The sequence below is a fragment of the Aotus nancymaae genome, unplaced genomic scaffold, assembly GCF_030222135.1.
Source record: "Aotus nancymaae isolate 86718 unplaced genomic scaffold, 86718_ANA_hifiasm-v0.15.2.pri h1tg000051l, whole genome shotgun sequence".
Classification (NCBI taxonomy): Eukaryota; Metazoa; Chordata; class Mammalia; order Primates; family Aotidae; genus Aotus; species Aotus nancymaae.
The window spans coordinates 22,090,057-22,116,105 of NW_026988465.1; the positions used below are offsets into that span (position 1 = coordinate 22,090,057).

Genomic DNA, 26,049 nt, shown 5'->3' on the forward strand with positions numbered 1-26,049 from the left:
GCCAGGAGGGAGGACGGCTTTGAAGCTGTTCTGCCCCCGGTGACCTCCTCAGTGCAGCTGCACCCTCACGCAGCAGAGAGAACAGGGCAGACATAGACTTGACGAGAAGCTGGCTGGACAGATATCCCACTAGATGCCTTTTGCAGATGATTTAGGGTTTGTCATTCCTGCTTGTGGGGCAGGATATCAGCAAAGTCCCCAGAAATCTTTGTCAGACCTTTCTGTGACTCAGAAAACCTTAGTTTCACCCTCTAGGAAATGAATGAAGTCAAGTGAAAATGCATTAAATATTGCCTATGACACATTCAACCATTTTGGAATCACCCTTCAGGTAAAAGAATGACCATAATTGTTGCCTGCTCTGATTACACATAAATATGAGGAATCTACTGAGGCTTTACAAAGCAATGATGGGAGAATCATTACCGGAACGGAGCCTCTGTTGTATGTTAGGCACTCACTGTTTTATCGCTATTCCTCACAATTACCTTCTGTAAGGTAGGTTTTGTAAAACCTGAAACCAGGATTTAAACAAGATCTGTCTCTCCAAAGCCCATGTTCTTTCCAGTGAGAACATGACTTCACTGCTATGATACCTGCGGAAAAGGTTCGAATGCTGTACTCCAGCATAGCTATTAAGGATTATTAAACACTATTCATCTTGTCTATTGTATAGACAGCTCTTGAGCTAAAAATACTAAACCCACACACTTTGTGCAGCCTGAAGGAAGAGTACAGCTATCTCATCACTGGAAGTTCAAACGATCCAAACAGGAACGCACTTCATCAGTCCTTTAAAAGCTACAGGATTCATCTGATGCTTCTAATCACTTGATTTTTGCATTCTGCTAAAAAAAAAAAAAAAAAAAACTCATCTTGCCAGGATCTGGCTATTAAAATGTTTAACCCACGGAAGAGCATTTCAGGAAGTGAAAGCTCATTAAACCTAACTGTCAAAATGCAAACCTAATAGAGTACTTCTCTTACCAATACTGGTATTAGAGCCAGATTCTGATATTTAGATAATAAAAATTTAAATTTTTAGCTAACGAAATTAAATGGAAATGACTCAAAATTCTGAAAAGAAAAAACTTTTCAAATCTGATAATAAAGTATGTAATTTCTTAAATTGTGTCTTCCTTGTCTAACAGCTTCAGGCAAAATCTCAAAGTGGGGGAAGAAAGCAACGAAGAAATATTATCATTGACTTCTATTATTTTTTCTTTTTCTTTTTAGAAACAGGCTGTTGCTCTGTCATCCAAACTGAAGTGCAATTTCTATTTTTAAGCTTGTGTTGGGCAAAAAAAATTAAATGCATTTGTTTGGTCCTTTCAAAGCTGTCAGTAGGCCAGGTTTGGAGAATGAAGGTGAGTAAATGTCTATAAATATTTGGCCCTTTATCACAAAACCAATTTGATACTAATAGATAGGAATCCTTTAAATACTAAGAACAAAAGAAAGTAGGGAAGACTTATATTATCTTTATCCTGAAAACATTTTGCAATAAACCCAACTTCAAACTAGAGCATATCTTGTGAGATCTGCTAGAAAATAGTTTTCCATTGTTTTAAAACCAAAATAAGTTGTTAATCTCTATCAAATGACTCAAAAACACACTGTAAATTCAAGGGAAGAAATAAATATAATATACAGCTCATTTGTCTTCAGAGCAAATACATTTGTTCTAATTCTTAAAGGATAATCAAACTTTTCATTCTTCCCAATATTTTTGTTTCCTGGCAATCTCAGGTCTAATTCATGTTGTATGACACGACATAAGAGTACGGTGTAAAACTGGAGAAATTCAAGTAACCAACAATGTTCATGTCACAGAAAACTGAGACAACCCTATAGACAAGGGTCATTAGAGCAGGCATGATTAAAATTCAAAGACATCCAACATAGAAATCTTCCTGCAAAAAGCAGGCTGTCCCTCAGTCTCCACCTAAATGTTGATTCTTTTGAGTCACTGACACTGGGCTTCCGAATTCTCCAGGACTCAGGGGCTGTAGGGGGAAAGATGACATATTCTTTCAAGGTGGCTGTCAAAGAATTTCACTATGGTGGTGACTTTATTTAGAAATTCATTCTAAGTATATCCACCTCCATTGATTAAACTCTACCAATTGTGACTGTGCATGTGATGAGACTGGTAGCAGGATGACATGTTCATAGTCCAGGAGGTAAGCACCACTCAAGGACAGAAAAACTTATGAGATCAAGGAGCTACAGTTATGCAATTAATGTGATGAGTCTGAAAGTCAAAGCAGTCTGCCCTTTAGTCTCCAGCCTTAACACTAAGGGCTAAGATCCCTAACGTGAACAACTTTGTAGGGGGAACTTCTTTGTTGTTTGTTTTCCAGCCCTAAGGGAACATCTGTTTGATTCCATGTAATTAAGATGTTAACCACAACTATACTGAAGTAGGTTTAGTCAGGCCTCTATTAAAGGATGGTCTAAACAGAATTATGTCTGTTTGAAACTTAAAACTCCAGAATGAATGTATGCATCTATGTAAGCATGCAAGCATTTATGCATTTATCCATTTATAGATACTGAGTGTTGTCCAGGCTGGAATTCACTTGGCTCAGTCATAGCTCACTGTAGCCTCAAACTCCTGGGCTCCAGTGCTCCTCCTGTCTTAGCCTCCAGAGCAGGGGAGGCTACAGGTGTACCTCACCAAACCCAGCTAATTTTTAATTTTTGTACAGACAGAGTTTCATTTGTTGCCCAGGCTACTGTCAAATTCCTGGCCTCAAGCCATCCTCCAGTCTCAGCCTCCCAAAGTGCTGGGATTACAGATGTGAACCACTATGCCTGGCTAGAATTTATTTTTTAAATATTTATAAGATTTAGACTTTTTACAGATTGCAACAGAGCTCCTCTTAGGCAGCCTGATTTAATGCTTGATTTTAACAGGGTGAAAAAAAAATCTGATTATTCCACAAACACTTCCTCAATGCAAGTATTAAGAGAGCTGGAGCATCTCTAAGCATGTGTCTACACACGTTTATCACCATTTTACACACTATTAAAGTTAACTGAGTAAATGAACAGGTAATTATTCAACACAAACACGCCATGTATGCATACATCCTGTCTATAGTGGCAGGAATTGTTATAGAGAGGCTTGAACATGAAATCTGTCATTCTTGAAGATGATTTGACATTGCATATATGAGATAATTTTAAAGAATCTGAACTATGTATATAAATGGAGAATTAGAGAATCATGAAAATTTGGTATTTTCTCCATTGTGAGCTCCACTGACATCCATATTTTCCATAAGAAAAACACTATGACCTTAAAATAGCATTCAGTAGTTGGCCCTGATTTTTTATACTTTCTAGCAAGAGCCCAAAATGCCAACCGTTAAATTTATCTTCAAGAACTCACTTAGGGGAAGCTGAACTTGAATCTGGTGGAAAAACTAGAGCAGAGCACTGGCTTACAGTCTGCAAGTCACAGCCAAGTATTTATTGGCTGCAGCTTGGATTATGGAAGAGACAAGTGACATAGAAAAGGAATTTCAGAATCGGATGCCCTGCACAAAAGGAGCCATTACAATGCATTCAAAGCCAAAAGCACTATTTTCTTCAAGAAAATAGGATATACTGTTACAAAAACATAACAACTTATAATTAAATGTAGAGAGGAAATGATATGAAATGAAAAAAATGTGCTTACAAATATTTCTAGTAAAAGAAATTAAGCATTTTAACTGTCAAATCAATATAATAGCCACACAATTAAAACATAATATTCATGATAAAAATATGCAGCATGCTTTGAGAACAGTATTTGAGAATAGCCTCTGTTTGTTTCATGAATACATGATTTAGGAAAATAAGAAGGCATTTTAGTGTACACAAAGCTGCTCTTAAAAGACTTAAAAGAAAGTACATGCAATTATTTAATAGAATTGATCTGCTAAATGTCATTTTTTTTTAACCAGGAACTATTCAGAAAGCAGACTGCTACGCAGTTCTCAAAGGTGAAGACAGTCAAGTGCTAGGAATCGGCACTAACAAAGCATAATTAAAATATTATTCATAAAATCACTTAAATTGAAGCTCCTGTAAAAATTACTTCTTAATGCCTGTCATTATTTCAAGAAATCAAAGCAGAAAAGTAAATACAAGATGGTCCTATTTAATTCCATCATTTGACCAGCCCCTGACAATGAGAATTTTAAGCTAAGCAGGTGATGAACGAATCTGAGACAGATACAGAATTTCTTCTCCTTGCTTTTCTGTAATTTGGGTTATCTCTGTGTTTGTCCTCTTTTTACTCTAACACAAAACCTCACTGAATATCAGTGGGCACTGGGCGGCAGGTGGCGGGGCGAGGAGGGTGCGCCTGTTTTTGTGTTGTATAAAGTGCTTTTAGTGGCCTCTTGAAGAAGGAACATCGCATCAGTGGTGCTTTGTTAATAAGCTAGTGACATAAGTCAATGAAAACAACAGTTCAAATGTAAAGCTCCAGAATCTGAAAACATCTATGCAGCCTTAGGTGTTCTTAACAAAAGGGGCAATACAGAGACAGAGATTCTGGCCTAATAAATTCTCAAAAGTAAGTCGTCAGAAAATAAATGTCTTAGGTGTTTATTTATGTAACTTTTCTACGACTGAAGATAAGAGATTTTTCTGGTAATGTGAGAGAAACTTTCATGTAGAGAGGAGTTATCGTAACTACATGTCTATAAGCAAATCTAATACATAGGAATTTCTGAAAAAGTAAAGGGTCAACTCAATTGGCTTTCTCTAGGGCAGGAGCTACCTGGCCCAAACAGAATGTTTTATCCTTATGTGTCCTATAGACTTCGCTTTACGCTCTGAGTGGTGTCTTTAACCCACCCCACCACCTATCTAGTACATGCTGGAACCCCAGGCAAGTGAGCACACGTGGCTGATCTCATGGCACTGGCTGATAAGGCAGGCTCCAAATGTTGTCCCTGGCAGGCAGCTGGTAGATGCTTTTTTGTTTTAAAACCTGTATCAAGGGAAGTTCTCAAAGACAACAGTTTCCACTTCAAGTATCATAACTCACTGGGTGTTAAGCTGTGAAGTGTTTTATTATCAATAGCAAAGAGTGAAAATTCGAGAATGGTTTATCCCTTTGCAATAAAGAGAAGGTATTCCTATAATAAGGCCACTCCCATTAGCTTGTATTCTGAAATGCTTTCTTGGGAGGCAGTGAAGGGCATGCTGTTACAGCCTGAACGTTGGGCCACATATAATTCCTGGGAGCCTAAATATACACATCTATTATCCCCATATGGTTTTATAGGAAGAAAAGAGCCTCATATCAAAAGCAGAAGTCCTTTAAAGATACTAAGATTTCCTTTAAAGGATTTTTTAAGTCATATTTATAAAAAGTTTTATTAACCAGGGAGGAGATGAGTACTTTAGGTACAAAAATGACATTTTTTTTCTCTGAGTCAGCAATACTCGTTCTTAAATCTCCCACTGGATGGCAAAGCCGATTTGAAATCTGTCTCCTTTTTGTCTCTTGGGATTGTTATCACCTGAACAGAACTTTACAGAATTTACTACAGGGGCAGATGAAAGACAGAAGTCAGCGAGTTAACTCCTAGAAAACGGAATAAATTGTTTCTGAAGGTTGACAAGTTAACTGGTACTTTTTCTTTCTTACTAAGGGTGATAAAATGGCCACTGAAAGATCATGTGCATAACCCAATGTCTGCATCGACTCAGTGACTTTTTATTGATCCTTTCCTGAAAGGGTGTAAGATGTTAGGCCAGTATTCTCTAAGGATATAACCTCTGTCATTCTAAAAATCTCTGATCCAACTACAGTTAAAACCTAACAGGAGAGTAAAGCTATAAAGGAAGAGAATAGGAGGTGTCACCCCAATTATAAAAATAAACTTGCATGATCACCAAAATCTGAAAGGACAAGTCACCAGAGTAACTTGATCTTCTTCATAAGAATTTCTAATTTTAGATTTTTAAGTCTCTATATATATATATATATATTTGCCTCAAATAAAAGGACCATCCTGTTGAGATTTAGAAAAACCAAAAAAGCAAACAAAACTCTCTTGTATGACTAATCCCTCACCCAGTCCCATGACAGAAGTTAGTCAATTAAAGTTTGTTTTTGTTAGTGCCAGTTCATAAGCTTCGCGTCAGTGAGGGATGATAATCGAAGGCTCTAACCATTTGTTGGCTGTGACTTCCTGTGCCCAAATGCATTCACTTCCTCTTCTGCAATGGTGGAGGACAGTTTTGAAGATCTTTTCCCTCTACTGGAAGGCTTGCCACTGTCATGATCTGAATGTCTTTTGTAATAATCTCCTCTTTGCACTACTGAGGAAAAGGGATTTATTTTACCCTTTATATTAGCACAGACATCAATGTGTTGACATTAATATTTAAAAATATAAATATTAAAAATTAAATATCAGCTTACCCACCCCACTCAGGATTCAAGGAACCTACAGTGTTGGTCCTGGGCAGATATATATCATTATCTACAGAATTCAACAGCCAACATTATGGAAATGTCGTGTAAAATGAGGTGAGCTCTGAGTCTGCCCCAAAAAAGTATTAATAAAAAGGCCCCAGTATTACCATTTTGATTCCACAATGGATTAATGAAAATCACATTCACTACAGAATAATCTAGAAGAATCATAGCAATTTACCTGTTTCAGAAATTAGTTGGGCACGCTAGTCCAAAGGGAGGCAAAGAACAGGGAAATGAAGTAATGAAATAACCAGCATGAATAATAGATTAGAAAACAGAAAAGAGCACAATAGGGACAGTTTATTAAGAAAAAGAGAACTCACAAGTGGCTGCCATTTCTGGGCCACCTTAGCAGACAAGCTGATAAATAAAGTCAAAATCTTACCACCTCAGACATTTACAGACTATTCCCAGACTTTATGTATATTTTCAGTTCAATTTTAATACCAAGTGATAACATCAGGATGATGTCTATGATTACCTTACTCTGCATCCTAGATAGGAAAGTGATGGTCTCAACAGCTCAGCCATCCCTACTGCCCGAATGGAAAGAAGGGAGTGTGAGCCATTCCTAAGACTTGCTACTGGGGGAGGGAGAAGGATGAGGAAGGAAATCAAACATCTACCCCTAAAACGTTTAAGGAGCAACACATTCTATTTCTAACTTCCTGAGGAAAGAACACTCGACTTCTTCAGAGCAGCTAAAAGCCTGCAGTGGTATCCAGTATCTCCCCAACTTTGTTAACTAGAGAGGCTCCACGCTACATATTTGTACTTGTGAGGCTAGTGGGTTAATCTAGGCCCTGTTTTGATCTCTATAGACATCTAGAAAACATCATTTTCCAGAAATGTTAAAACAATGATTTTTGAATTCAACCTTTTGATCATTTTTCTTCTATTTTTGCAAATCCTTCAATATTTCAATTGCTTTGGACAAGATGAAGGAACATTCCTACTTGGCACTGCCACCTCTTCCTCACTTTCTTTCTTCTCTTCAACTGAATCTTTTGGGCATTTTCAACGCTTCCTTAAAAGCAAAGATGTAAAGTCAGCAGTTGCAGAAAGGATGGAAAATTAGGGTAGGAATGGGGAGGAACTTGGTGGTGAGAACTGGACTGTCACAGAATACTTGCCATCTCAAGTCTCTCTGACTGGCACCAACAAAGGTCCTTTTGTTATACCAAGTCTTCCAAAGGCTTTGCCTATTATACTGAATGCTGTATTTATCTGCCTCATGTCAAATGACTATAGATAGCAGCTACCTTTCGAAAGCTTTAGTTTCTCTATTTGACAGAAGTGGTTCAGCAGCTTTGGTTTCCAACCCACCATCTTTTATTTATGGCAAATAGGTGAGTGAAACTTCTACCCACCAAATAAATCTGTAGGATGGAGATGAGAAAGCAGGCAGTGTTACTGTTTTCATTAGATTTCCAAGCCACAAAGACAGTATTCAGTCACACTTTCTACTAACTTCAACCCAATACTATTACCAATAAAAGAAAATAGGCCAATATAGGAAGAGAACAGAGTCAGAGAGATCAAAGAATTCTAAAGCATTAAATAAATCTAAAATAAAACATAGCAACTCCCAAACCACAATGAGAGCCTTCTGGGTGTAGATGACTGGTGTGGCTCTAGAATTTCCTTATAGGTGGGGCTCAGAGATGGCATTTACACTACACATTACATAGGACAGGACCCAAAAGTCAATAACACATCAGGATGATGTCTATGATTAACTTATTCTGGATAAGACTATTCCTTATAAAAGAAATGGCATGTGCGCTGAAGCCACAACCATGCCTCACCTCTGATAATGACTGGTGACAGCTCAATCTGATTTGGGAAGAAAGCATTCTCATCACAGGATTAGCTTGCTGTGCTTCTACCTCAGCAAACCAGAAGGAGCAAATTGGTGCAAGGACACCCTGAGAATGTCCATGTCTGCACCACACTTCGGAGGGTGAGGAGTGTCTGACCTTGTGACTGAGCCAGCACATTGAGCTGCAAGGTAGCTCAGGCCGGGGAGTGCGGCTCCTGAACTACAGCAGGGGTGACCTACCACAATGAGGAAAATATTCTGTTGAAAATAATGGGACTCAGAAATCTATAGGTAGCCTCAAATACGTCACAACATCATGTTTAAGGAGCTCTTAACATGGTGGAAGTCAATTCAGAAACATCTAGGAATTATTCTTGCAAAGAAGTTAGACCCTTGGGTTGGGCGTCTCGGCTGTTTTTTTTTTTCATTTGTCATTAAGATCCAATGTCATCATTAATGCTGAATCAAGTTTCTGAACTAAGAAACTACTCCATTTCTAAAAGTTTAAACCAAGGGATGTTGACTTTAACAAACTCTAAGATATGAGTGAAGTCCAGGATGAATTTCTTGATATTGAAATGCCCCTCACTGGGGGGAGCTAACCCAGAGAAAAGAAATCCTTACCTTCCTGTGAAAATGTCCTGGGGCTGGGCTGGGGGCTACTCTGGCCATCTCTCTCCTTGTCTGAAGGAACTTTTTTCAGGACAGGTGGAAGAAGGGCAACTTTCGGGCTAGAGGGAGAGTCTGGAATGTCGTCTAAGGAGACACAAACACATGAATCAAACTGTTCCACAAACTGGATTTCAAGAACATAAAGCCTGGTAAATCTATATATAAATAAATCATTAAAAAAAAATAGAGTCCCATAGAATTTCTCTGGCCAAAAATTAATTTTGTGATTTGGCTCAGTGAAGTAACATCCACAAACAAAAGGGAAAAACAATGAATACTTATAAAAAGTTACCATCTGCACAGATATGAATCTACCCTGTAGATCAAGAATTTCAATGCGCTGACATTTGAAAATTAGACTGTAAGTGAATCTCATATTCCTTCTGACTTAAACACCAAGGCTGTTTGGTTTTCATAAAATAAGTAATATTTACAAGCCACTGTCTTTACCCGTTGTAAAATCCAGTACAACAGCATATTGTGTGTGTGTGTGCATTTGTGTGTGTGTGTGTGTGTGTTTGTGTGTACCCATGCACGTATGTATGTATGTAGGTCACTAACAATAATTTGGAATCATGGCCTTTTAGAACCAGAAAAGACTTTGGTCACTGGACAAATGAAGAGATTAAAAACTAAAAAGATAACGAAATAACTAGGACTAGAATTCTAGTCTCTTAATTCAAAAACCAGCACTGTTTCATCCTAACTGAAAGGACAGATCTACCACAAGCTTGTCCAAACCATCCTAACAGGATTGGACAAGGATGTGGCCCAGGATGGCTTTGAACGCAGCCCAACACAAACTTGTAAACGTTCTTAAAACATTACATGATTTTTTTTTTAAACTAATCATCTGTTAGTGTTAGCATATTTTGTGTGTGTTCCAAGACAATTCTTATTCTTCCAAGTTGGCCCAGGGAAGCTAAAAACCGGACACCCCTGACTACTGGATCATGCTCCTTCCTCTGCTGTTACCAGCAAGGCAATTTCTAAGTCGGTGTGTGTGCCTGTGCACGTAGAAGACAACCCACAGCCAGGTTCTCTTCAGTCTTAAACTTCCAGTCGCCAACTTGCTTAACCAAATAAGCAGGGATGTGATAAGACACGTGAAGATAACGCAATCCACCTTCACAATCTGTCCGAGCTGTGGCGGAGAGGGAATGCGATGGTGTATTTGAAAATGGCTGCTAAAGTCTCAAGCTCTATAAAAACGTTAAGTTTCTTAACATCATTCTTGACAGACTAAGAGCTATGAAATAAATGAATACATTCAGTAAATAAACAAAACTTCTCGCAGCAGAACACTGGGGATTCGGCTAGTTTTATATTCAGCATTAGAAAATGGGGAGCTAATATACAGTGCTCCCCCTTTATCCACACGGGATACACTCCAAGACCCCCAGTGGACGCCTGAAACCGGGGACAGTACTGAATCCTACAGAAGCTGTGTTTTTTCCTATACACACCTATAATAAAGTGTAATGTATAAATAAGGCACAGTAAGAGATTAACAGTAAAACCCAGTAACAGAATAGTTATAACAATATACTGTAATAAAAGTTATCTGAATGTGGTCTTTCTCTCTCTCAAAGTATTTTACTGTACTGCACCATGAAGAAATGAAAACTGAAAAAAGCAAAACCATCCTGGATAAGAGGGGCCCACTGTACTCTACAGACTAGGTTAGAGTCATTTTACAAGAAGTATTTCTTAATTGCAGACGAGAGACACACCTAGCTGATGACAATGTTAGGAGCAAGCCTCCTTCTGAGTACTTATTCGCTTTCCATTAAAAAATTTTTCTATTTTCTCTGCCTCCATTCTCTCCACTCCTTCTATATGATGACATTTTGTGTGTACCAAGAAATTTTTGGTGTTTTGTTTGTGAAAAAGTTTTGAGTAAAATTAAGAAGTCCTAAGGGGTTTGCTTCAAGGCTTAGTTCCTTGAGGTAAAGTCAGTCTAGTCCTTTCTTTGCGGCTTCTCTTTGGAGATGGGTCACTGGTTTTCTCAAGGCATCAATGGGCTATGAAGGCCAGGGAGTATCGTCCAGGCTGGCCACTAGGGAAATGAAAAAAATACATGAGGGAATATGGGAAAGACCCACAAGTGGAAGAAGTCTGGACACACAGGATTCTACCTTTTTTCTCATTCTACCCAAATCATCTGCACGTGGATCAATTATTAGGGTGAGCTGTGCATCCTACTTTACAAAATGCATGTCCATGGGGGAGAGGTCAATAGAAACACAGTTACCATGACAGCTGGTGGAGTCCGAGCACCTGGCGGCTGCACAGACACACCAGCTGCGTGGCTTGGCAAACTCAGAATCTCTGTGCCTCATATTCCTCATTGGTAAAACGGAGCAGTGATGAGGATGAGGATACTGAGAGTTCATCATAGAGCACTTACAACAGTGCCAAGGACAGAGCTAAGTGCTCAAAGATGAGCCATGATGATTGACTATATATTTTTTATCCCTGTTTGCCTTATTTTTGTGGGAGAACAAGGGGAAGAGTTAAAGAATTGATACAAGTTTCATTATGTTACCTATCCTACTTTTGTATATGTTTGAAAATTCTTATAATGGAAAGTTAAAAGAAAGAAAAAACCCTAACATGGTCTTTCTTTAAAAAAAAAAAAAAAGAGAGATAGGGTCTTGTCACTCAGGCTGGAGTGCAGTGGTGTGATCACAGTTTATTACAGCGTAAACTCCAGGTTCAAGCGATCCTCCCACCTCAGCCTCCCAAGTAGCAGGGACTACAGGTGTGCACTACCACACCTGGCCTTCTTCTGTGCAGGAGAGAATAAGGTGAAGGCCAATCAATTTCTAATCTTTTTAAGTTTCTTCTATCATTTGATGCTCTAAACTAACAGTCAGCAAACTTTTTTGTAAAGGGCCCAAGAGTAAATATTTTACACTCTGCAGACCATATGGCCCTCTTGCAAGTACACCACTCCGCCACTGTAGCCAGCCACAGCCACAGAGACACCATTGCAAATCCTATGGCTGTGTCCAGCAAAACTATTTACAAAAACAGGCCCATTGTTTGCCCAGTCTTGTTCTAAACCCTTGATAGATCACAGAATATGGCATAAAAACTGAAGAGCCTGTGCTTTCCCCATGTGGAGCCTTCATCCTTGAACTGCTGCTTTTTGAAGTGTCTGAACACCCTGGAGACAGAGATTTGAACGCCAAGCCAAGCACTGAAGATGGGTCAACGTGACAAAAGACTGATTTCCCTGTCTTGCCTACTAACCAGCCTGTACCCCTGAAAGCGAGGACAGTCTCAGAGTCCCCAGCTTTCACACATGGTGGGCCTCAGCCTTGAAGAAAGGAATCCCTCAGCTCTCATCACTTTCACAGCTTTGCACAGGTTTCTTGTGATCCCTTCCTGCAGATGCTGATGTACCTTGCTCACCAGCAGACCCTGAAACCACCTGCAGAGTCTGATCCCGCTAGCTCTGGAAAGCCACCCATTCACAATGCAACTCCCTAACTGCAAAACTCTTACCAGGCCGTGAGGCTGTTCTCGGTTTCTGCGGGATGACGGGCCGCGCTGCCAGGCTGGGCTTGGGGGACTGCAGGAGGGGCTTCGGGCTGGTAGGCGTGCCAGACGAGCTACGAGACCTGGAGGCTGCTTCCACTCTGGGTTCTGCTTTGGTGCTCTTTTCTGGTGTTCCCAAACCAAAGCGGTTCTCTGGAAGACCTGGGTGCAGTTTAGGCACTAAGATGAAAAAGGACACTATAAAAAATCAAAGCTCAAAGAAGCCAATAACTTGAAGCTAGAAGTCTGGTGCAAACTGCTGTAATCAGTTGCCATCATTTCTCATCATGGATATTTTAAGACAGAGTATGCAGTTGTAGCATGTTTTAAAAATCAAAACATCTGAAGGAAGCGTAATGGTCTTTGCAGAAAAGGAATAAACTTTTTGGTTCTTTTCTGATCACCCCTGACTATTCCAGAGATGACAAGCTTTTACATTTAATAGCGTACAGTGCTGTAATCACATACAAGGAAAGCAGTGGTTCTTCCTGCATTTGAAGCATCCGGGTCTTTCTCAGATCTGGCACAAGGTACAGGTACAACCAAATGTAAGTGCCTCGGTTCTGGACAACAAGCAGTTGGGGCTCTGGCTGCAGGTTCTGAGTGAGGAGGGTGATGCTCTTGGCTGCAATCTCATGTTTAGTGAGAACAGCTCCAGAAATGTCATCTCATTCCCCACCTCCATCCACGCTGCTGCCTTAATTTAACAAGACAACTAGTAAAAATAAGCCCATGAAATGTGATTTATCATCCAACTCTTACTGCACAAAGATACTGTAGCTAAGCAAAGGAATCTCAAGAGCAAAATGAGGATTCTATCCCATAGTTAACACGTTACACTCCAGTTTTCATCTAAGATATTTTCTTATTCTATTATATCTAAAAAGTTAGAGGAACAAGGGATATTGGATTTCATGCATAATCAAGCTGCCAGGGAAGCATATTGTTCATACCAAACAAGATAGCCACCCATCTTCCATATATCACGCACGGCTTATTCTTAAATACATCAGGCATGATCCTGTGTGCCGCTTCCACCCCCAACTTTGCCAAAATGCTCGAAGTTTAAGAGTTTGCAATGAAAAAGCAGAATTTTCTCCCTTTGGGAAATCAAAAAGTGCCCTGTCCAGGCACAAGGCTACAGGATGCGCCCCAGGGGAAGGTGGGGCAGGTGAAGGGATGTGGTCTTTCAGAGAACGCACAACAAAGAGATCAGTTCTTGCTCCCCATTTAAATTTTTCTTCTGTCGGTCACATGTGACTCCTGCCATCAGAAGGTAAGTGCTTTTCGTAAGGGGGTGAAGGCAATGGCCTGACTTACCTGCCCCACCTCCATCCAACCGTTCTCCGCTGCCCAAGGCTAGGCTGGAAGGATCCTGGGATACGGCATCATTCCCAAGCTTCTAAAAAATTCAAGCCCCATCCCCCCAAAATGCACATTTATTTAATGCAAAAGTGAAAAAAACAGAGCAGATAATAAATGACAGCAAATAAGGGCTCCTTCACTCGGCTGCTGTCATGGTGACTGTGCCTGACCCATCTCTGTAGGCTCTCCTGCTGGGACAAAGCTGTGAGAAATACATTCTATTCTGTATTTACAGTTGGGGCTCTGGGGTCCAAAGTATGGCCTGTTTGGTTCCTCGGAAGGCTCTTCACAGGTGAGAGGTATATGGGGCTGGGGAAAGTCAGTGAGCTTGGTGACCTTTCCTGTTTTTCTTGTTGAACATCTCTACAGGCTTTGCAGCTCCTGACGCTTCATGTGATGAGGGCACTTACACACTAGAAATTTACAGAACCTGCTCTAGGTTTGGTTTCCAAAATTCTAGTTCTGGCTGGGTGCAGTGGCTCACATCTGTAATCTATCTCAGCACTTCAGGAGACTGAGATGGGACAATTGCCTGAGGTCACGAGTTCGAGACCAGCCTAGGCAACACAGTGAGACCCCCATCTCTGCAAAAAATGGAAAAATTAGCCAGGCACGGTGGTATGCATCTGAAGCTCCAGCTACTCAGGAGACTGGGGCAGGAGGATCACCTGACAGACCCCAGGAGTTCGAAGCTGTAGTGAACTATGATCATGCCAACGCACTCCAGCCTGGGTGACAGAGCAAAACCTTATCTATTTAAAAAAACCCTGATTTCCAAAGCTGCAGAAACCTTTCCAACCTCAATTATAACACAGGTGAAAAGGGTCCTGAAATAAGGAGGGTCTTCCTTGCTTTGAGGTAGAACCACAGGACACAAATCGATTATTCAGGAGGCAAATGCAGATGACCAGGACTGAATACGTTTTAAAAATCTGCAGGTGGAAGGAATTAGTGACAGTGACAACAGTGATGGTGGGGAAAGTGAAACGTCACTGTCTTGGGGTAGGAGTGGAAAGTTTAGAAAGTCTACACTAGACTGAGGCATTTAGATATAAAAAAAGACATACAAAGTCTGGTGTTCGCTTCGTAATATCTAAGAACTATATTTACAAAGGTGGTCTACATCTACCTCTTGTCTAACAAGCAAAAACAAGGTGGACCAGTCGACCAGGAGGGATCATGATTCCCAAGACAGTCTGACTGTCCTTCAGACTGCTGGTTTCCGCTCATCTCATGCTTCTGACAAACCTAAAAAGCTCTGCAGCCAATTCCTGGCTTTAAACTGTGTTTGATGACAGAGGAAGGATTGTTTGAAACGCAGGTGAGATAAGCCTCACTCCCTGAATTCATCACTCTACCCCCGTCACACATTCCCCAGGAGCACTGACCCTATCAAAAGGAAGCACCAAGTGACGGAAAGGCTGAGGAATCTCTTAGGAAGATGACAGAAGTTCCACTGTCATGAGTGCAAGGTGTGAGCAGGTCTCCAGGAGCGAATGTGTACACAAGCACTGCAGCTAAAATAGGCACATTATTTGGCCTCACTATGGCAAAGTGATCCCCAAAAAGGAAGCCCCATGCCAGCCCTCTGTGCCCAGGACAAGTGTCTGCAGAACAGGGCTGGGGACCATCCATGAAGTCTCCTTCCACATCCTTCCCTTTCCGGTTCCTTCAAGTGCAGGGTGGGTACCTGAGCATGAGGACCTCCTTAAATTCTGTACCTGGGGCACCTCATTTCCCTCCATCTCTAAAACAATCCAGGGATTTGTCTTCTTTTTCCTCCCAGATTTTTAAAGTTATTTATAAATCCCAAAATGACTGTAGGGAATAAGGATAAAACAATAAACTGCCCATAGCCTCTGTGTGTAAACAGATGACTTGGTGGCCTCAGAGAAAAATATATGAACTCTAAGTATTCGCTTCTTGTTTCTCTCTTTTATCAATAAATGAAGTGTCACGTCTGATACTTACAGTTCTTTTTCTTTAAATATATATATCAAATGCCAACAATGCAAAGAGAATTACTCAGAGGAGGGTGAAGACATCATATATTTTATCAACAGTATATTGATCACTGATGCTAACTGTTGCTATCTTATAAAGAAAACAGTCATGGTACTTTAGGAAAAAATGTTCTAAATCTAATTTGGAAAAACTATTATTTTATGATTTTGATAGAAGACCCATGATTGGTCTGAATTTTAAGTAGCAAGAATTCTTTACAATGGTTGTTTTAAACTGACACTAGGTGGCATTAATAGATCATTAATACTGTGTAAGCCCTAAACAAATATAAAACCATAAGGATTTTGTCACTTTAAGCCAATTTATATATCAAATCCGAAGTGCATGAATAAAACACTCTAGCATGTGTCATCTTTACACCAAAAAAACCCGTTCATCATGAAAAACTGAAAATGCACAGCATATTAATGAAAACCGCACATTCATTGTTATAAAGACATTCACAAAATGGATTAAAATTTAAACATTTCCTTGGGCATCTGGCTCACTAATGACATGGTTGTAGTATTATCCAGAATTCTGACCACTGAAGGCCACACCATGCCTCCTTTGCTGAGTGAGCAGAATATAGTTCTACGGTCTCTTCCAACTCTAAGGTTCCTCAGTGAGTTAGGAGGAATCTGCAACTAGAGAACTGCTAAACAATGTTGCTGTTGGTGGGAGAACTTTGGGAAAAAGTTGTAAGATCAGGTGGGAAGTGGAGTTTAATTTCTAAACACTGGTTGTTTAGAAGCAATATAAAAGAGCTCCCCACACCTGGTACGTAGCTTATTGTTTACTTTCTGAAAATCCAGGGCTCACCGGGATGAAGAATTTTATTGTGATACTTCAAATAAACACATACGCGATTTCCTTTCTTTGAAGCACCAGTTGTATAAAAATAAAAGAGCTTATGATAATGCATAGAAATCATAACCTGACTTAAACACGGGTATGTTCACCTTATCACACAGATACAGTCCTTCATACAGTGACAGGAGCAAACAGAGGTGAAAAGGAAAGAAAAAAAGACACACTACAAAAGGAGGCTCAAACAATAAACAATATTTTAAGTCGCATTTTGGGGGAACTCAGCAAATTTTAAACCATGAAGTTTTCCTTTGTCGCAACAGATGATATATATCAATGGTCAAATATTCAATGAATTCTAACAGAATACCTTGACTGTTTTTCCTTTCGTCTTTTAAATCTGGAATATAGCAAGGCATTCTCAGGTTTCAAAAGAGAACAATTTTTTGGTTTGAAAAGGGAATAAGTTAGAAAATAGTTTCCATTTTTATATGTCATCTAGTTTCAGTATTTTTATTTCCCTGTTAGTTCACCTATCTTCAATATTACCCTCAGTCCTCCATTTAGATTCAGCTGACTGTGTTTTCCCCCAGATGTGAGCGTTTCCCCTAACCCTGGAACATCTTTGACATGCTTCCACAACACGCACAGGAGGCCCCTGGGCAGGCGGGAGAAGCCTGGAGTCTCCAAAGCCTACCTTAGAACGCCAGCACTCCACAGAGTGTGACCCTCCAGCCAAAGTGAAAACGTGGCCATTGCTTTGGGGTGTGTGCTCCAGGTTCTTTAGCAGTAAGTTCTGGTTTTGGATTTCTATTTAACCAACAGGCAATTTTTATTGCTCACATAAAAAAAAAAAGTCAAGTGAGGGCAAAACCACAAATGAGGACCACCAAGTCAAAAATGAACCCCCGCTTATCTCACAAAGACAAGGAGTAGATTGGGGGTTACCAGAGGGCAGAAGTGTGGGGGCGTAGGGGGAGATGAAAAGAGGTACCAAATGGGTACAAAAACACGGTAGACCTAGTATTGGACAGATCAGCAGGGTAACTCTAGTTAAAAATAATCTATTATCTATTTCAAAATAGCTAGAAGAGAATAATTTGAATATTCCCAGCATAAAGAAAAGTTAAATGCTATAAGATGATGGACATATATCAAAATATCACATGCACCATGAAAATATGTGCAACTATTATATATCAAATGAATGAATGAATGAATTAAAAACAGACCCACCCTTACCTTCTGTGCACAGGCAGCTCTCTTCTCTTGCTTGGCTTTCATCTCTGCCAGCAGACCACTGCCCATCACCTGGACCCCATACCTCCGCCCTCCCTGTGGGCTGCTCTTGCTGTCACTCCGTTCCACCTTCCCCGTGTCTTCCCCTTGAATCTCTTCAAAGGAGTCAGGTGTTTTTATCTCCTCTATCCGTTCAGAACTGCCATTGTGCTCAGCGGCCTTGGTGTCCTTCTTGGGACTGTCCACAGCTGGACTTCTGACCGCCCCTTTCGGTGAGGAGGGTTCTTCTGCCATCAGGATCGTCGGTGGCCGCTCAGACTTGGACCGGGATTTGATTAAATTGAGAAAGCCACCACTTTTCCGAGAATCTCGCTTTTTCTTTTCATCTCCTCCTTCACTAAGCTCATGCGACTCTGAGCCTCTTCTTGACCATTTCCTGTATTTCAAACCAAAACACAGATCTGTTGTTTCTACTGTAAGTTCCAGCACAATCAGTCAAAATATAAATATGAAGACTGTTGCCTATACAGTAACCATTTGGAAGCATTTTAAAAGGCAGATTTGAGTTACTGCCCTTAGGAAACAGAAAGGAATGTAGAATGTTATCATCATATTCACATGTGAGGAAACTGAGGCACACACATCAAGAATGAAAGATGAACCTGTAACCCGGCACAGCCAGTTTGCTGGCTTATTCTAAAAGTAACCGCTCCCTCCCTTTGTTTCTTGCTATATATATATCTAACTACCTGCTCTGTTTGAGAATTCCAAAGGGTAATCTTGAAACAATCCAGGCATAAAGCAAAGGTGGTGGGGCAATCTTCTCCCTTCCGAGAAGAAACTGGTACGCAGTTAATCCATAACCCAACCCCTGCCAAGAGGAAACCAACCAGACCTCCGAATGGTCCATGACTCAAGACAGTCGTCAGAAAACAACCAACAGATATGCACTCCACACCACTCCTGCACATAGTTTTCAAGCCACCTTTCACCTTAAAACTTTAGCCAGCCTGAAAATTTGAGACGGCTTTTTGGGACTTGATTCTGGCTATCTCCCAAGCTGTCGGCACTTCCATAAACAAAACTTCACTTCTCATGTGTTTGCCTTTTTGAGGGGCAAGCAGATAAACCTGAGTTTGGTTTCAAACAGGCGGAGAGTATGCTCTGGGAGACAGTTTTCAGGAGGATATGCTGAAACTTGTGAAATGAAAGGGGAGAAACAGTCAACAAAATGAGCTAAGTACAAAGTATCACAGACAACTGTCTCATTTAACACTGACAGACTGAATATCCACTTAGCTCCCCTCAATCTTTATTAAAATAACAGCAAAGGGGGATCCAAGATGGCCGAATAGGAACAGCTCTGGAGTGCAGTTTCCAGTGAAAATACCACAGAGGGTGAGTGATCATTGCATTTCCAAATGAGTTATTACTGCCCACAGACCAGGAGATTCCCAGGCTAGAAAGCACCATGAGTTTCCAGCCGTGCAGCAGGTCTCCGCACAAAAACTCACACAAATCTGGATGTCCGTTTCAACTGCCACCTGAATCGCCTGGGAGACAGAGCTGCCCATTCAACTGAAAAAAAGGGTGCTGAAACAGGGAGCCAGGTGATCTGGCTCAGTGGGTCCCACCCCTACAAAGACCAGCAATCTGAAACACTCCGGATTGAGAGTTTCACAGCAAGCGCAGCTGGACCTGGGACAGTCCAGCTTTGTGGGGGGAAGGGCGTCCGCCATTACCGAGGCGGTCCGCCATTACTGATGCAGTCCGCCATTACCGAGGCAGTTCTAACTCTAACTCTATAAACAAAACTGCAAGGAAGTTGACACAGCAGCTGGGCAGAGCCCACGGCAGCTCAGCAACGCCTCTGCTGGTAGACTGTGACTAGGCTACCTTCTTGCTGGGCAGGGCAGCTCTGAAAAAAAGGCAGCAGCATGTCAGGAACTTACAAATAAAGTCCCACCTTCCCAGGACAGAGCGCCTGGGAAAAAAAGGCAGTTATGAGTTCCGATGCAGCAGACTTAAATGTACCTGCCCAGCAGCTCTGAACAGAACAACAGAGCTCACAGCTCAGCACTTGAGCTCCTATAAGGGACAGACTGTCTCCTCAGGCAGCTTCCTGACCCCTATATATCCAAAGAGACACCTCATAAAGGAGAGCTCAGGCTGACAGCTGGTAGGTATCCTTCTGGGATGAAGATAACAGAAGAAGAAACTGGCAGCAACCTGTACTGCTCTGCAGCCACCACAGGTAGTCCCCAGGCAAGCAGGGTCTGGAGTGGACCTCCAGCAGAGGGGCCTGACTGTTTGAAGGAAAACTAAAAAACAGAAAGAAATAATCTCATCATCAACAAAAAGGACATCCACTCAGAGACCCCATCCGAAAGTCGCCAACTACAAAGACCACAGGTAGATAAATCCACAAAGATGGTAAGAAACCAGCACAAAAAGGATGAAAACACCAAAAACCAGAATGCCTCTCCTCCTTGAAGGGATCACAACTCCTCACCAGCAAAGGAACAAAGCTGGATGGAGAATGAGTTTGATGAATTGACAGAAACAGGCTTCAAAAGGTGGGTAATAAACTTCTCTGAGCTAAAAGAACATGTTCTAACCCAATGCAAAGAAACTAAGAACCTTGAAAAAAGGTTTTAAGAAATGCTAATGAGAATAAACAGCTTAGGGAGGAATATAAATGACTTGATGGAGCTGAAAAACACAACATGAGAACTTCGTGAAGCATACACAAATTTCAATAGCCGAATCGACCAAGCAGAAGAAAGGATATCAGAGATTGAAGATCAACTCAATGAAACAAAACAAGAAGGCAAGATTAGAGAAAAAAGAGTGAAAAGAAATGAACAAAGCTTCCAAGAAATATGGGATTATGTGAAAAGACCTAATTTACATTTGATAGGTGTACCTGAATGTGATGGAAAGAATGAATCCAAGCTGGAAAACACTCTTCAGGATATTATCCAGGAGAACTTCCCCAACCTAGCAAGGCAGGCCAATAATCAAGTCCAGGAAATACAGAGAACACCACAAAGATACTCCTCTAGAAGAGCAACCCCAAGGCACATAATCATCAGATTCACCATGGTTGAAATGAAGGAAAAAATACTAAGGGCAGCCAGAGAGAAAGGTTGGGTTACCCACAAAGGGAAGCCCATCAGACCCAAAGCGGATCTCTCAGCAGAAACCCTACAAGCCAGAAGACAGTGGGGGCCAATATTAAACATCCTTAATATTAAACATCCCAATATTAAACTTTCAACCTAGAATTTCATATCCAGCCAAACTAAGCTTCATAAGCTAAGGAGAAATAAAATCCTTTACGAACAAGCAATTACTGAGAGATTTCATCACCACCAGGCCTGCCTTACAAGAGCTCCTGAAAGAAGCAGTAAACAGAAAGGAACAACCACCAATAGCCACTCCAAAAACATAACAAATGGTAAAGAGCATCGACACAATGAAGAAACTTCGTCAACTAATGGGCAAAACATCCAGCTAGCATCAAAACGGCAGGATGAAATTCACACATAACAATATTAACCTTAATGTAAGTGGACTAATTGCCCCAATCAAAAGACACAGACTGGCAAATTGGATAAAAATTCAAAAACCATCGGTGTGCTGTATCCAGGAAACCCATCTCACATGCAAGGACACACATAGGCTCAAAATAAACAGATGAAGGAAGATTTACCAAGCAAATGGAGAGCAAAAGTAAAACAGGAGTTGCAATCTTAGTCTCTGATAAAATAGACTTTAAACCAACAAAGATCAAAAGAGACAAGGGCATTACACAATGGTAAAAGGATCAATGCAACAAGAAGAGGTAATGATTCTAAATATACATGCACCCCATACAGGAGTACCCAGATACATAAAGCAAGTTCTTAGAGACCTACAAAGAGACTTTGACTCCCACACAATAGTAGTGGAAGACTTTAACACTCCACTCTCAATATTAGATCAATGAGACAGAAAATTAACAAGGATATCCAGGACTTGAACTCAGATCTGGACCAAGCAAACCTAACAGACAAAAACAGAACTATCCACCCCAAATCCATAGAATATACATTCTTCTCAGCACCACATCACATCTACTCTAAAATTAACCACATAATTGGAAGTCAATCACTACTCAGCAAATGCAGAAGAATGGAAATCATAACAAACAGTCTCTCAGACCACAGTGCAACCAAATTAGAACTCAGGATTAAGAAACTAACTCAGAACCACATAACTTCATGGAAACTGAACAACTGGCTCTTCAATGTTGACTGGATAAACAATGAAATAAAGGCAGAAATAAAGATGTTCTTCGAAACCAACAAGAATGAAGACACAACATACCAGAATCTCTGGGACACATTTAAAGCAGTGTCTAGAGGAAAATTTATAGCAATAAATGCCCACATGAGAAGCAAGGAAAGATCTAAAATTGACACCCTATCATCAAAATTGAAAGAGCTAGAGGAGGAAGATCAAAAAAACTCAAAAGCTGGCAGAAGACAAGAAATAACTAATCTCAGAGGAGAACTGAAGAATATAGCGACACAACAAAACCTTCAAAAAATCAATAAATCCAGAAGCTGGTTTTTTTAAAAGATCAGCAAAATAGACAGACCATTAGCCAGATGAATAAAAAAGAAAAGAGACAAGAATCAAATAGATGCAATAAAAAACGATAAAGGGGATATCACCACCGATTCCAGAGAAATACAAACTACCATCAGAGATTACAATAAATAACTATGCACACAAACCAGTAAACCTGGAAGAAATGGATAAATTTCTGGACACTTGCACCCTCCCAAGCCTAAACCAGGAAGAAGTTGAAACCCTGAACAGATCAATAACAAGGGCTGAAGTTGAGGCAGCAATTAATAGCCTACCAACCAAAAAAAACCCAGGTCCAGATGGGTTGACAGCTGAATTCTACCAGACATACAAAGAGGAGTGGCTCCTTCTGAAACTATTCCAAACAATCCAAAAAGAGGAATCTTTCCCAAACCATTTTATGAGACCAACATCATCCTGATACCAAAACCCAGAAGAGATTCAACAAAAAAAGAAAACTTCAGGACAACATCCATGATGAACATAGATGCAAAAATCTTCAATAAAACACTGGCAAACTGATTACAACAGCACATCAAAAAGCTTATCCATCACGATCAAGTAGGCTTCATCACGGGAATGCAAGGCTGGTTCAACATACGCAAATCTATAAACGTAATCAATCACATAAACAGAACCGTAGACAAAAACTACATGACTATCTCAATAGATGCAGAGAAGGTCTTCGACAAAATTCAACAGCCATTTATGCTAAAAACTCTCAATAAAACAGGTATCCATGGAACGTATCTCAAAATAATAAAAGCTATTTACAACAAACCCACAGCCAATATCATACTGAATGGGCAAAAACTGGAAGCATTCCCTTTGAAATCTGGCACTAGACAAGGATGCCCTCTCACACCACTCCTGTTCAATATAGTATTGGAAGTTCTAGCCAGAGCAATCAAGCAAGAAAAAGAAATAAACGCTATTCAGTTATGAAAGGAGGAAGTCAAATTGTCTCTATTTGCAGACAAAATGATTGTATATTTAGAAGACCCCACCGTCTCAGCCTAAAATCTCATTAAACTGATAAGCAACTTCAGCAAAGTCTCAGGATACAAAATCAATGTGCAGAAATCACAAGCATTCCTATACACCAATAACAGACTAAAAGAGAGCCAAATTAAGAATGAACTGCCATTCACAATTGCTACAAAGAGAATAAAATACCTAGGAATACAACTAACAAAGGCTATAAAGGACCTCTTCAAAGAGAACTGTGAACCACTGCTCAAGGAAATAAGAGAGGACACAAACAGATGGAAAAACATTCCATGCGCATGGTTAGAAATAATCAATATAGTGAAAATGGCCACACTGCCCAAAGAAATGTATAGATTCAACACTATCCCCATCAGGCTACCGATGACCCTCTTCACAGAACTGGGAATAAAACCACCTTAAACTTCATAGGGAACCAAAAGATAGCCTGCACAGCCAAGACAATTCTAAGCAAAAAGAACAAAGCTGGAGGCATCACGCTACCTGACTTCAAACTATACTACAAGGCTACAGTAATCAAAACAACATGGTATTGGTACCAAAACAGAGATATAGACCAACGAAACAGAACAGACTACAACCATCTGATCTTTGACAAACCTGACAAAAACAAGCAATGGGGGAAGGATTCCCTGTTTAATAAACGGTGTTGGTAAAACTGGCTAGCCATGTGCAGAAAGCTGAAACTGGACCCCTTCCTGACACCTTACACTAAAATTAACTGCAGATGGATAAAAGACTTAAACATAAGATCTAACACCATAAAAGCCCTAGAAGAAAAGGCAAAACCATTCAGGACATAGGCATAGGCAAGGACTTCATGATTAAAACACCAAAAGCATTGGCAGCAAAAGCCAAAATAGACAAATGGGACCTAATTAAACTCCAGAGCTTCTGTACAGCAAAAGAAACAATCATTAGAGTGAACTGACAACCAACAGAATGGGAAAAAAATTTTGCAATCTACCCATCTGACAAAGGGCTAATATGCAGAATCTACAAAGAACTAAAATACATTTACAAGAAAAAAACAAACAAATCCATTCAAAAGTGGGTGAAGGACATGAACAGACACTTTTCAAAAGACGACATTTATAACGCCAACAAACATATGAAAAAAATGCTCATCATCACTGGTCATTAGAGAAATGCAAATCAAAACCACATTGAGATACCACCTCATGCCAGTTAGAATGGTGATCATTAAAAAGTCTGGATACAACAGATGCTGGAGAGGATGTGGAGAAATAGGAACAGTTTTACACTGTTGGTGGGAGTGTAAATTAGTTCAACCATTGTGGAAGACGGCGTGGCGATTCATCAAGGATCTAGAACGAAAAATACCATTTGACCCAGCAATCCCATTACTGGGTATATATGCAAAAGATTATAAATCGTTCTATTATAAAGACATATGCACACATATGTTCTTTGTGGCACTGTTTACAACAGCAATGACCTGGAACCAACCCAAATGCCCATTGATGATAGACTGGACAAGGAAAATGTGGCACATATACACCATGAAATACTATGCAGCCATAAAAAATGATGAGTTTGTGTCCTTTGTAGGGACATGGATGAATCTGGAAACCATCATTTTCAGCAAACTGACACGAAAACAGAAAATCAAACACCGCATGTTCTCACTCATAGGTGGGTGTTGAACAATGAGAACACATGGATACAGGGAGGGGAGCATCACACACTGGGGTCTGCTGGAGGGGAATGGGGAGGAACAGCAGGGGTAGGGAGGTTGGGGAGGGATAACATGGGGAGAAATGCCAGATATAGGTGACGCGGGGATAGAGGCAGAAAATCACACTGCCATATATGTACCTATGCAACAATCCTGCATGTTCTGCACATGTACCCCAGAAACTAAAGTACAATAAATTATATATATTTAAAAAAAAAACAGCAAAGGATTTATAAAAGAAAGCATAAGCCCTACAGGGGAGAAAAGGCAAAAGCAACAAAATTTGGAAGCCAAAATACAATAGCTATGTGTGAAAAATGACTTAATAGACAAGCGAAAGCTGAAACCTAAGCCAACAGTCGGGGAGACCCAGAAGCATGTGATTTGTGCTGGCTCCAGAATGAGGAGATACAGGCACCTCTGCAAGTGGAAGTGAAGGGGAAATGAAGACAGAAAGGTTCTTTCCCTTATGAAGCCCATTCAAAAAATCATCAGATCCTTTCCCTAAACCACAGAGCCAATGATGCCCATCCCAACATCTCCCCATTCTCTGGAAAGAATGAAGCAAAGAAGATGAGCTGGGGGACACGAAATGCAGCTGAGCTGAGTGTGGATCACAAAACAGGGAGGCTCAAGAAAGCCTGCACACTAAGCAGTGACACCCACAGGACCCCTTTTCTCACTTTGCATGCCAGAATCAGGCAGGGAGGTTTACACCCACCAGGAGGGAGATCAAAGTTTCCGAAGCTCAAC

General features: G+C 40.5%; 1 protein-coding gene across 9 annotated transcripts in view; it reads right to left on the reverse strand.

The window, feature by feature from the left end:
• CARMIL1 (capping protein regulator and myosin 1 linker 1) overlaps positions 1 to 26,049 on the reverse strand; it is a 342,171-nt gene that overhangs the window by 1,354 nt on the left and 314,768 nt on the right. For 2 of the 9 annotated variants that reach the window (XM_064363055.1, XM_064363054.1), the window contains 5 exons: positions 17,955 to 18,387; positions 13,854 to 13,935; positions 12,501 to 12,713; positions 8,940 to 9,071; positions 6,184 to 6,333 (listed from right to left, as the gene is read on the reverse strand). In XM_064363055.1, coding sequence (XP_064219125.1) covers positions 6,184 to 6,333; positions 8,940 to 9,071; positions 12,501 to 12,713; positions 13,854 to 13,935; positions 17,955 to 18,387 — 1,010 coding nt within the window. Of the gene's footprint in view, positions 1 to 6,183; positions 6,334 to 6,671; positions 6,697 to 8,939; positions 9,072 to 12,500; positions 12,714 to 13,853; positions 13,936 to 17,954; positions 18,388 to 26,049 lie in introns of those variants that run through there. The other 7 variants (XM_064363058.1, XM_064363057.1, XM_064363060.1 and 4 more) reach the window with 6 other exon arrangements.